General features: G+C 39.4%; 1 protein-coding gene across 3 annotated transcripts in view; it reads left to right on the top strand.

Annotated features, from left to right (window-relative positions):
- Window positions 1-7,615, top strand: part of TTC26 (tetratricopeptide repeat domain 26) — a 75,575-nt gene extending 67,960 nt beyond the window's left edge. For 2 of the 3 annotated variants that reach the window (XM_043965303.1, XM_043965302.1), the window contains exons 16-18: window positions 1,942-2,048; window positions 4,658-4,791; window positions 5,203-7,615. In XM_043965303.1, the coding sequence (XP_043821238.1) occupies window positions 1,942-2,048; window positions 4,658-4,791; window positions 5,203-5,314 (353 nt within the window). In that variant the 3' untranslated portion in view covers window positions 5,315-7,615. The remainder of the gene's footprint in view (window positions 1-1,941; window positions 2,049-4,657; window positions 4,792-5,202) is intronic. The other variant, XM_043965304.1, reaches the window with a different exon arrangement.
- Window positions 7,616-12,480: the final 4,865 nt, after the last annotated feature.

Raw genomic sequence — 12,480 nt, 5'->3', positions numbered from 1 at the left:
CCAAATACAATGCTTTAGATTTCTGTTTTAATTGTTGTTTGTTAGTATGGATATGGAAACTGAAGTCAAATGACATGATTAACAAAAGTAGTCAAATGCACAGTAAAGGGGCAGCTAGGTGGCACAGTGGATAAAGCACCGGCCTTGGATTCAGGAGGACCTGAGTTCAAATCCAGCCTCAGATGCTTGACACTTAACTAGCTGTGTGACCCTGAGCAAGTCACTTAACCCTCATTGCCCTACAAAACCAAAACCAAAACCAAAAAGAAATGCACAGTAAAGGTGAGAAAAATGAAAGAATCATTCAAGATTAAGAAAGGAAATGTAGGGGCAGCTAGGTGGTGCAATGGATAGAGCACCAGCCCTGGAGTCAGGAGGACCTGAGTTCAAATTTGACCTCAGATACCTGACACTTAATAGCTGTGTGACCCTGGGCAAGTCACTTAACCCCAATTGCCTCACCAAAAAAAAAAGAAAGGAAATTAAAAACTACTGGTTTCCTTTGTCAGTTTTTGTTTTTATGCCTGTCTCTTACCAAAAAAAAACCCCAACAACAACAGATCAGAGAAATTATTTTCATCATGTCTCCTACAGGAAAAACCAGATCAGAGACAGACAGGAAAAACATAATACCAGTTTTTTTGTCCCAAGAACAAGCAAGCATGAATCATGCGGAGACCCCTTCCAAAGAAGGAGCTCGAAGACTCCCTCTTTCTGAGGGTATATAAGGTTTCTTTGCTTGCTGGTTACAGGCATTATCAGTTTCATTAGCATGATACAAATCAACCTAAAAGCAAATACTATGACAAAAATGGACATAATGCAGTTTAACAATTTCACTAATAACCGGAATGTAGGAAATACCAATCAGATGCTAGATAAGGACTTCTTATCCTGGGGAAAGAAGTCAGCCGATAGGGATTTATCTTCTAGCTATCTGGGTTCAGTTTGAAGTTCAGTCAAAGGGCATTTTGCTCCTATTAATCCAGGGTTTAAATATTTAAACATATTTACATATTTATTTATTAGTATATTAAATCTATGTATATAAATCTATTTAAATATAAAATCCTTTTGAATAATAAGGCAACTCCATCAAATCTAGGTGGTCCATATCTTCATCATAACACCTTATACCTTCCTCTCTGAGCTACTGCCCAGAATAATGCCAGGACTAGTGGCACACAGAAATTCCTATCAAAATAGTCAAATAGAGCATATTCAGAGCTTTGTATCTATGTATTTAGAGACATCTTGTCTAAATGCATTTATAAAGAGGAGTTTGACCAATATCTCCTTCTGCCTAGTCAGGCATAGCTTCTTCAAGAAAGTGGATGCTGAACTGAGGAAGTGCTATAGTCTGATTGAGAACAGTAGTAATTGAACACAAAAAAGATGGTCACAGCCTAGGAGGAAGTAGAAATGCTAAAGAGGAAGCTGTGTGGGGGGCATAATAAGATAGATAAGTGGCAAGCCGTTTGTGGATTGAAAGATCATTTAAGAGCTTAACTGAAATGGATTTCTGTCCTCAGGAGGCTAGGATGCACATATTTCAAGGAAAAAAGATTTGTGTTCCAGGCTCACTTAAAAGTACATTTTAAGTAGAGAGACCACTGATAAATACTGATGTCATAGGGCCCTCTGTGTTTTAGTGAAAGAGATAAAGTACACATTACTTTTCTACATGTGTTTGTGTGTGTATTTTGGAACTATGTATATGTATGTGTGTGTGTGTATATATTCCCAAAAGTCTTAGTGCAGCTTTAAGCTGTGATAGCTTAAAATCTATATTTAACTTCAGTAGCTTAAAAATGTACTAAAACTTTTGGGATATTATGTATATTCATACATAAGAGATATGATGAAGTCTATGGTATGAAGAATTGCTTCATAAAGGGATTTATATACTTCCCAAAGCATTAAATTGTGCTTATTTTGCAGACATTATGAATAAGAAACCAAGATTAGCCTGGGAGCTCTATCTGAAGATGGAAACATCGGGGGAGTCCTTTAGTCTTTTACAACTCATTGCTAATGACTGCTATAAGGTGAATTCCTTTCTCCAGGTTAAATTGAAGGGGAAAATGGGGATAAATATTACTGCATTGTTCCAAGTATAAGGTAGTACTTTTTTAGATTACAGAATTTTAAAAATAAAAGTTAGCTTTGTATTCTCAAATGTGGAGAGGAAGAAGAATGTGACACCCTGGCTTCTGCCTCCTTCTTAACTGCTAACATTCTGACTTCTTATCCTACTCCTTTAGTGAAACTTCCCCTCAAAGTTACCAACAATATTTCAACTGCTTAGTCAAGTGGTCGGTGCTTTTTTTAATCAGTTCTAATTTTTTTTGTCTTCTTTGTAGCTTTTGGCAATGTTGTCTGCTCTCTCTTTCTGGGTTCCCTCTTCCCTTGACTTCATAACCTGGCTTTCTCTTTCAACCTGTTTGATTAATTGCTCCTTTTGAGTATCCTTTGCTGCATCATAATCCATCTTCAATCTGTTAAGTATGGCTATCAACCAAGGTTGTGTTCTCTTTCTGTCCCTCATCAGCTACCATGGGTTCGATCATCATCTCTGCACTGATCTATATATCCTGTCCTAATATTTCTTCTGAACTCTAGGATGCTTTGTGGGCATCTTAAACTCTTAATATGTGAAAAATAGAATTCATCTGTTCCACAATATATACTGCTTCGAATTTACTGGCTGGTTTGTTGTTGTTGTTGTTGTTGGAACCCCCAGCTTCCCAGCCAGCCAGGTTTGGAACTTTGGAGTCATGCTTAACTCTTCTCCCACATAACCCATGTTTAGTCACTTGCCAGATTTTGTCAGCTCTCCTTCTGTATCTTCCTACTATGCCACCATCCTGGGTTAGGCAGTTATCACCTGCCTTAACTATTTGAATAGCCTCCTAATTCAGCTCACTGTTCTCTCTCCTCTCCAATCCAACCTCCAAAGAGCTGGCACAATAATCTTCCAGAGACATAGGTCTGACCTGGTGGCTTTGCTGCTCAGAAACCTTATGACTCTTTAGGATGAAACACTGACTCCTTAACCTGACATTTAAAGCCCTACACAATTTGACTTTATTTTACATTCCTCTCCTTCATGTACCCTGTCTTCCTGCCAGGCTGGCCTATGTTCCCCACACTTAGCCTTGCATCTCTGTTCCCTTGCATTAACACAGTCTGTACCCCATGACAGGAATGCATTTCCTCTTCAGTCTCACCTCTCAGAATTCTTGTTTGCCTTCAAGATTGGCTTCAGGTGCTGCCTCCTGCATAAAGCTTTCCCAATTCCCTTACTTGTTAATACTTTATTTTCCTCCTCAAATTCCTTTGTATTTACTCCTCTTTTGCATGTTTCCTACACTCATTTCATTCTCCTGGAAAATGGAAGCTCCCTGACCTCAAGAACTGTTTTGTTTCTGTCCTTGTATCTTCAGTATCAATCACAGTGCCTTGCACATGTCATGCCTATTTAATAAGTATTTGTTTTATTGAATCAACAAGGTATCAGGATAAAGGGAAGATTTAGGAGATGTGGGGGAGGTTTGTAGGCAGAGGGGGAAAACCCTATGGAGACAAGGAAAGAACAGATTTAAGAGAAAGTAGGAATGATTTATGGAATGATCCTGGAGGGGATCAGAGGGGATTGGAATAATGGCCAGTCTCAGCAAGTAAGAAAACCATCCCTTCTTCAGAAGCAGAAGGAACTGGGGCATCTAGGTGGCACAGTAGATAAAATGCCAGCCCTAGATTCAGGAGGACCTGAGTTCAAATCCGGCCTCAGACACTTGACACTTACTAGCTGTGTGACCCTGGGCAAGTCACTTAACCCTTTTTGCCCTGCCAAAAAAAAAGGAAGAAGAAGAAGAAGCAGGAGGAATAAAAGATAGATAAAGATATAAAAAGATTTTGAGCTATGGAAGAGGCAAGTTAAGAAAGCTAAAAGTAAATTACCTCAGTCTTATCAGTAAAGCAAGAGTCAAGATAATCTGGAAATAAACCTAAGTGAGCAGAGTAGAGTTAGATCCTGGTGAAAAAAATTTAAACTATTCTAGAAAATAGTATGAGAAATCAAGAAGATAATGCAATTAACCTCTAATAGATTTGTGCATATGCTCCCAAGTATAACAAAACAAGACTTCTAAGGTTCCCAGAGCATATGTTCATGTGTAACATATGTTCCCATAGCTGTTCAAGGAGTACTTCAGCAGTATACTGTTGATAACCATAATTTTGTATATCATTGATATTAGCTCTGTGCCTTGAAAATTCTGTGTTTCTATGGTTAAACACTAAGGAGAGGATCCATGGGTGAAAAAAAGATACTGATTTACCAACTACTGTAAACAAGAGACTAGCAGACTAAGTGTCTGTTGAAAATTTGGGATTTCAAAATTGCAACTTCATGCAGGGTAGAAAGTAAAGTTTTATATTGGTGCTTACTGTACCAAAGTTCTGATTTTTCCTTTTAATAAAATGCACATAGAAGTGAAGTAATTCTACTTCTGATGGGGGAAAATGATGCCTATAAATGTCATACCTGCTTATCTAATTCATAAAATTCCTCCTTGGAAAAAATCATTCTTTGTAGGCAGACTTTTGGCTTTCAGGTTATCACTTTAACACTTTTTGTTTGTATTTTGTCCAGATGGGCCAATTTTACTATTCAGCCAAAGCCTTTGATGTCCTGGAAAGACTGGATCCCAACCCTGAATACTGGGAAGGCAAGAGGGGTGCCTGTGTGGGCATTTTCCAAATGATATTAGCTGGCAGAGAACCCAAGTATGTAATTTACCCCTCTACTCACTTTAAGTTTATAAAGTCATTACTCATATGAAAAATTGAGCTAACCCACCAAATAGGCATATTGCTTTTACATTTTTGTTTAGAAAGAGAATTGCTTCCATTTGATTAACAAGATCAATTAAATAGCACATTTCCATAAATTTTACATGACTAGGTCTTAGAGATCATAGTGTTTGCAATGCAAAGAGGTTGGGAGGCCTTGGTAGAGATTGCACCTTGCTCTCTGAACAATTGACTACCCAAAAGGGGCAGAACTGACACCTGCTGCTTTACCTCTCCGTGCCAGAGTAAGAGTGAAAAAAGAACTTGTGGATCTAGAGGAAGAGAGGTAGCACATACAGGAGCAGGATGTGAAAATTGAAACTTACTTTCCTATCATTTTCTCAGAGAGACCCTTCGAGAAGTGTTGCATCTCCTGAGAAGCACTGGTAACACCCAGGTGGAGTACATAATTCGCATCATGAAGAAGTGGGCCAAAGAAAATAGAGTTCCTGTCTGAGATGGCATCATCATGTCATCACGATCCTCGTGGTCAAGTTCAAGGGAACCAGATATCTCCTTGGGAGAAACAAAGAAGTTTAGTTTGGATGTGGAGGGCAGAATGGATGCACTTTTATGGATATTTTCTTCCTGCGTTCATCTGTCCTGAATATCAATGACCCCCATATTTAGGCTGAGCTTTCTGACTGAGCAGAGAGCCATAGTGTACATTATGGCCCCTGTGTAATCATAATAGCAATAATACCGTCAACTTTATTGGTGCCTTTCAAAGAACTCAAATCACTTTGTGTAACATAAACTAATTTTAAAGAGAAAGTATGGGCTACTTTCTATCTCTACCACTGTAGAGTTCCATGGTACTGTCTCCTTACTGCAATAACTTCTGGCTTCTAGGTCATTGATGCTCAAGCGTGACTTTCACTCGATCATCTGATCTTATGGCCACTCACATTTTATTGTCTACTTGATTTTGCATAGAAAGCTTTATAAAAGAAACATCCCTGGCATCTAGAAGAGCAGTGCCTACAAGTGACTACATTAAGTTCTGAATGACAATGGGCTCCTTCATCGAGCCCAAAATGATAAATAACTTAGTTCTGTATAAATCACTCTTCGAAGAGATTGAATTTCTAGTGGCTATGTGTAACAGAAGAGAAAGATCAATATTGTATTTTTAAAGAAGTATGCACTTCTAGGCAACTCTGAGTGCAGTACCTCTCAAAATATTCAGGAAACAAAATGTACACATTTTCTTACTACCCCCATGTAGTTTAAACAACAAAGATGCCTTCATATCAAGTCTTTATACTCTTTCATAGCCATCCCATTGAACTAACATCACTTCATAAAAGTGATGTTTATATCTATAAAAGTTTGATTATTGTAGTAATTTGATACAAGTCACACATTGCTGATTGTATAGACCTCTCTCTAGGGAGGATATCCTAATGGATGAATTCTGGAGGTGTAGTCAGTGTTTTAGGACTTCTCATGCCTCATATTCCTGAGCCAACACAGAGCTGCAACAGCATGAGACAGTCCCTAGGTTCATACCCCAGAGCCCAAACCCAAAGGAAATGAGTAGGATAAAGCCGAGAAGGCAGGACTGGAAGGGAGGTCTTAATTAGCTCTTTGTAACAGCCAGAATAGAGAAAGGTATCTATCCAGCCCCCTCCATGGTGGGGGGGGGGGAGTAGGAAGGAAGGACCCACTCTCAAACCCCCATCTTCCCGCCGTGGCTCCAGTGGGGATGGGAACATGCTAGCAGTGAGAACTCCCTGCTGCCAGGGAGACAGGTAAGAAGAGCACTCACTTCAGACTTCTACCCCCGGGAGGCATACAGCTCTCTATAGGGTTTGCATTCAGTTTCTTTTAGTTTTAATATCATTGTGGCTCTTGCTATGTTGAGTCAATTCTGATTACCCATGAAAAGAAATGGGCTCTTTTAATTCAACTTAAAGAATCAAGCCACGATGTCATTTATTAAGGCACCTTTTCTCCTCCACCGTACTGTGTCTAAATTTTGAAAACTAATAACCAGCTCTCACCATTCAAGGCACTATCCAGAGCATATCTGGAAAGAACTTGAATGTAATTTTTAGTTACTTTTCTAATCCTTACCTCACTTGAATATTAGAAAACACTTAAGACTATGTGAAACAGATCAAAGTGCAATCCTTTTTAATAGCTGCTGGAAATGAGCTTTGTCTTCCAGTCAATGACTGATTGCTTAAAATGTCCTGGGTGTAGTTCATGCTAGAGTGGCCCATCTATTGATGGCAAACCCACATCAAATTAGATATAAGGGATTAGTTCAGACTGTCTTTTTTGACCTTTTTATTGTCTTTTTTTCAGGGACACATGCCAAAAAAAAAAAAAAAGAGGTTCCAAACTTTTAAAAAACATTTTAAAAGAAATATTGAGGCTTAAAAATGTTAGGACTAATTCAAAGTGAGATTTACATAAGTGGAACCATTCAGTTTTGTTATTATTAAGGATAATAACTTGTGAAATGGTTTGAAAAATTCTAGAAAAAGGACTGTAGCAAATTGGGCAGCCATTGTTAACTATCTGCGATCATATGAGGGATAGAAGAAAATGTTGTTGCTCAGGCTCAGGAATATAGTATACTACTTACAGTGTATAGAATCAGAATATATTATATATATATCTGTGTGTATATATATATATATCAGTGTACAGGTATTATAGCATACTCAAAAAAGGAAAATAAATCTTTTAACAATTATTTTTGTACTTTAAAGAGATTATTGCATCCCTCTGTAATATGTCTTAATTAAAGTTCATTACTTGACTTATATTTTAGTATTTTTATTGGGTCCTGTGAGAATGGGGAATTGTGTATAGGATCATTAGCTGTTTTTCTCCACAGGCTGCAGACTAAGGGGAGAACCTGAGCAAAGAGTTCTAAAAGCCTTTTCTATTTAAGATGGTAGCCCTTATCTTCTGAGAAATACATAATTAGTTCCTGTGGGTGTAGAAAAAATTTTGTTATAGTCTTAGTGTTAGTGGTTATTCTACTTTAAATGTGACTGAAGGAAAAAAAGTGACTGAAGGGGGTTAAATCACTAGGATAGGGTATTGTGCGTTGTAATGGGGTCATTAAGCATGGCAAAGTTCTCCGGGGTAAGGAAGCTCTTGGACCTTCAGTAAGTTGTAGTCTTGGTTTCATTGGCTGTTGCACCCCCTATGTCTTAGGACCTTGTTCTTCATACTTCAGCCTTCTGCCCATTTATGTTCAAATCTGGAATTTGCACATCTTGGCTCAAGATCTACAAGTAGCATTAGAGAGAGCTGTAGGAGACAGAATCAAGATGATGGGATATCTGGTTGCAGCAAGTTCTACCCCACCCCAACTCTTCTGAACGCATCTAAAAAATACTTCATTCTGAACCCTGATGGGGAAACCCAAGAAAAAGTCACAGCAAATCATTTTTTCCACCCCAAGTCAGCCTAGGGAGAGTAGTCAGCCTGTGGACCCTAGGGGTAGCATCTGGCTAGAAATGTGCCTCACAGAGCACTCCAGTGCAGTTTAGAGGCTATGTACCCAGGCTAGAGTAGATCTCAAACTCATCTTGGAACACCTCAACAGCAACTTTGTCACTAACTACCCAATTCCAGGTCATAGATTCATGGCAGATTGAGAAGAGTACCTAAGTCTAGGGGTGGCATTCCAGAGTAAGGAGTGGTTAGGGGCCTTAACTTGTGTCACTTGTGAGGAACAAGAAACAATGATTAGGAGTATGTCTCAGATCCCAGAAACACAGTGAGGTCTCGGTTCCAGCTTGTAGCCCACTCCGAAGCCTGTAGAGAAATGACCAGAGCAGGAATTCCATATCAAAGAGGAGCCTGCAGTTCCATCACTCAGAAGTAGCAGAACTTCCCAACTGGCTTGTGGATGCTGAGTCCAGCAGCAGTCTTCTGTTTCTCAGACCCACACCCAAGTCAGGAACTTGGCAGAGGTCAGAGTAGAAGGGCAGCAATCAGACTTTGCCTTGGTTCAGACCATTCTGAGTGCACTGAAAGCTTACAGGTCCCCAGCCTATACTGTCTCAAGTCCTAGAATAACACAACAGTCAATACCTGAAAACCTGGGCAATAGGACCAGCCCAGATTTTCCCTTCAGAAATGCATAGAGGGGGCAGCTAGGTGGCGCAGTGGATAAAGCATCAGCCCTGAAGTCAGGATGACCTGAGTTCAAATGTGACCTCAGACACTTAACACTTACTAGCTGTGTGATCCTAGGCAAGTCATTTAACCCCAATCGCCTCACCAAAAAAAAAAAGGAAAGAAAGAAATGCATAGAGCCTGGCCCTAAGATCAAGTCCAAAGCCAGGAAGTGTGCTGGAAGAATGAGTAAACAACAACCTTTTGGAGTCCCCATTGCCTTCTTGTTCCAGGGAGACATACTCCTATGGTACTCTACTCCTAGTACCAATTGTGAGAGATTGTGGGTGAGATTCCAAGAACACAGGCACTCACAGACCACAAGTCAGACATTTTATTACCCACATACACGGCCAGTGCGTGGACTTGATATTGCTTGTATTTGTTACAAGATACGATTTTATTTTTATTTGGCGAGATAGGTGGGATTTGGAAGAGAGAAAAAGACAAATGACAGTGATATATATTTTTTAAAAAGAGACATCATGTCATTTTTTTAAATACAGAGAAAAATAGTACAAAGTTTGGAAGGAGATGAAATACATACAGGAGCCCTTTAAAACTGTTGAATTTATTATCTTTAAAAACACAACAGGGAGGGTGCAGCTAAGTGGTGCAGTGGATAGAGCACCAGCACTGGAGTCAGGAGAACCTGAGTTCAAATTCGGCCTCAGACACTTAACACTTACTAGCTGTGTAACCCTAGGTAAGTCACTTAACCCCAATTGCCTCACAAAAAAACAACAAAAACACACACACAAAAACACAACAGGGGGCAGATAGGTGGCGAAGTGGATAAAGCACTGGCCTTGGATTCAGGAGGACCTGAGTTCAAATCCAGCCTCAGACACTTGACACTTACTAGCAGTGTGACCCTGGGCAAGTCACAACCCTCATTGCCGGGGTGGGGGACACAAGGTGTACTTAGAATCATGCTTGGGATGTGTGCTTTCACGTACAGTTGTTCTGTTCTTTTTTTAATATATATTTGAAAATGTTCATGTTTGTTGATGCTTCTTAAATTCAGAATAACAATTTAAGGGAAAAAAATCTTGAGAGTTCTCTGGGGCATTGAGATATTAAGGGGTCAGCCATCATCTTTAATCAATCATCCCCCCTCCCCCTACATATACACACACATATACAAGCTCCCACCTCCCTTTTCTTTGTTGTCTTCTTCCATTAGCATGGAAGCTCCTCCAAGGATAAGAACTTTCTTGCTGCTTTTTTTGTATCTGTCTCTCTCACACTTAGCACAGTTTCTGGTACACAGAAAGTGCTTAATAAATGCTTTTTCTTTCATTCATATACGTTAAAGGGGGGACTTGAACAGAAGTCTTACCAACTGGGAAGCTAGCCCTTTACCCATTCTTCCATGCTGCCTTTCCATAGAAACAATCTTCCATTTCATTCCCTATATTAATTTTGGACCCTGCCAATAAGTTTATCCTTTTAGTGCTGCCACTGCAGCCAGAGTAGAAGCTTGGCAGTGAGACACCCTAGGTATTTACTTAGTAGCCTCCAGTTGTGAATAATGGCTGTACCATCCTTGTAGGAAGGTTGTCCTTCACACTTGTGCAAGAGAAACTGAGGAGGCTGGGCAAGTGCTTCAGTAGATTGTCACCTGGAAGATAATGATGTCATTGTACTCTCTCACTAGATTCTTTAAATTAATTTTATTATTAAATATTAGGGTTTTTTTCTTTTTTTGTTGAGGCAATTGGAGTTAAGTGACTTGCCCAGGGTCACACAGCTAGTAAGTGTAAAGTGTCTGAGGGCTGATTTGAACTCAGGTCCTCCTGACTCCAGGGCTGGTGCTCTATCCACTGTGCCAACTAGCTGCTCCAAATTAATTTTATTATTTATTTATTTATTTTTAGTGAGGCAATTGGGGTTAAGTGACTTGCCCAGGGTCACACAGCTAGTAATTGTTAAGTGTCTGAGGCTGGATTTGAACTGAGGTCCTCCTGAATCCAGGGCCGGCACTCCATCCACTGCACCATCTAGCTGCCCCTATTATTTATTTTAAATATCTTAAAATTTTGAGTTCCCGACTTTCTCCCTCCTTCCTACCCATCCCCACCCACTGAGAAGGCAAGCAAAATTATATCAATTATACATGTGAAATCATGCAAAATGTATTTCCATATTGGCCATGTTACAAAAAATAAAGCAAGAAAGTTATCATTCAGTTTGTACTCAGAGTTCATTTCTTTCTCTGGAGGTGAAAAGCAATTTTACATCATTAGCCTTTTGGAATTGCCTAGGATAACTGTTTTGATCAGAGTAGCTAAGTCTCTTTTACAGCTGATCATCATTACAACATTGCTGTTATTGTGCATGATAATCTCCCGGTTCTCACTTCATGTTGCATCTGTTCCTTTAGATCTTCCCTTTTTTTTTCTGAAACCACCTCCCAATCTTAATAGTATTTTATTTTTCCAGGTACATGTAAAGATAGTTTTCTTTTTTATTATTTTCTTTTAATTTTTTATTATGTAAAACATTACCATATTAGTTGTTTTGTTTAAGAAAACTTGAATAAAAGAAAAAAATGAAAGTGAAAAATAGCATACTTCAGTCTGTTCCATCAATATCAGTTCTTTCTTTGGAGGTGGACAGTATGTTTTATCAATAGTCCTTTGGGATTGTCTTGGATTATTGTATTGTTGAGAATAGTTTAGTCTTTTACAGTTCTTCATCAAACAATATTGCTGTCTCTGTGCACAATGTTCTCTTAGTTCTGTTCTCTTCACTATATATCAGTTCTTACAAGTCTTTCCAGACCCTTCTGAAATAATCCTGCTTGTCATTTCTTATAGCACAATACTATTCCATCACTATAATATACCACAGCTTGTTTAGCCATTCCCCAATTAATGGGCATTCCTTTGATTTCTAATTCTTAGCCACCACAAAAAAAGAGCTGCCAGAAATATTTTTGTACAAATAGGTCTTTTTCTCTTTTTGGGGATGTCTTTGGGATATAAACCTAGCAGTGGTATTGCTAGATCAAAGGATATGCACAGTAAGTGTCTGAGGTCAAATTTGAACTTGGGTCCTCCTGAATCCAGGGCCAGTGTTTTATCCACTGTGCCACCTAGCTGCCCTCTCAACATTTGTTTTTATAAGATTTTTGAGTTCCCAATTTTTCTCCCTCCCTTCCCTCCCTCCCCCCTCCTCAAGTCAGAAAACAATCTGATAGGATGGCTAGGTGGTCAGATTTGAACTCAGGTCCTTCTGAATCCAGGGTCAGTGCCTCATCCACTGTACCATCCAGCTGCCCCATCCCTTCAGTTCCCTCTCTTTTTTTTTTTTTTTTTGAGGCAATTAGGGTTAAGTGACTTGCCTAGGGCCACACAGCTAGTAAGTGTTAAGTGTCTGAGGCCACATTTGAACTCAGGTCCTCCTGACTCCAGGGCCGGTGCTCTATCCACTGCGCCACCTAGCTACCCCTCTGTTATTTTTTTTTTTCAG

The sequence above is a fragment of the Dromiciops gliroides genome, chromosome 5, assembly GCF_019393635.1.
Source record: "Dromiciops gliroides isolate mDroGli1 chromosome 5, mDroGli1.pri, whole genome shotgun sequence".
In the NCBI taxonomy this organism is placed as follows: Eukaryota; Metazoa; Chordata; class Mammalia; order Microbiotheria; family Microbiotheriidae; genus Dromiciops; species Dromiciops gliroides.
The sequence above is the reverse complement of the archived record's forward strand: the minus strand, read 5'-3'. Positions and strand labels throughout refer to the sequence as shown.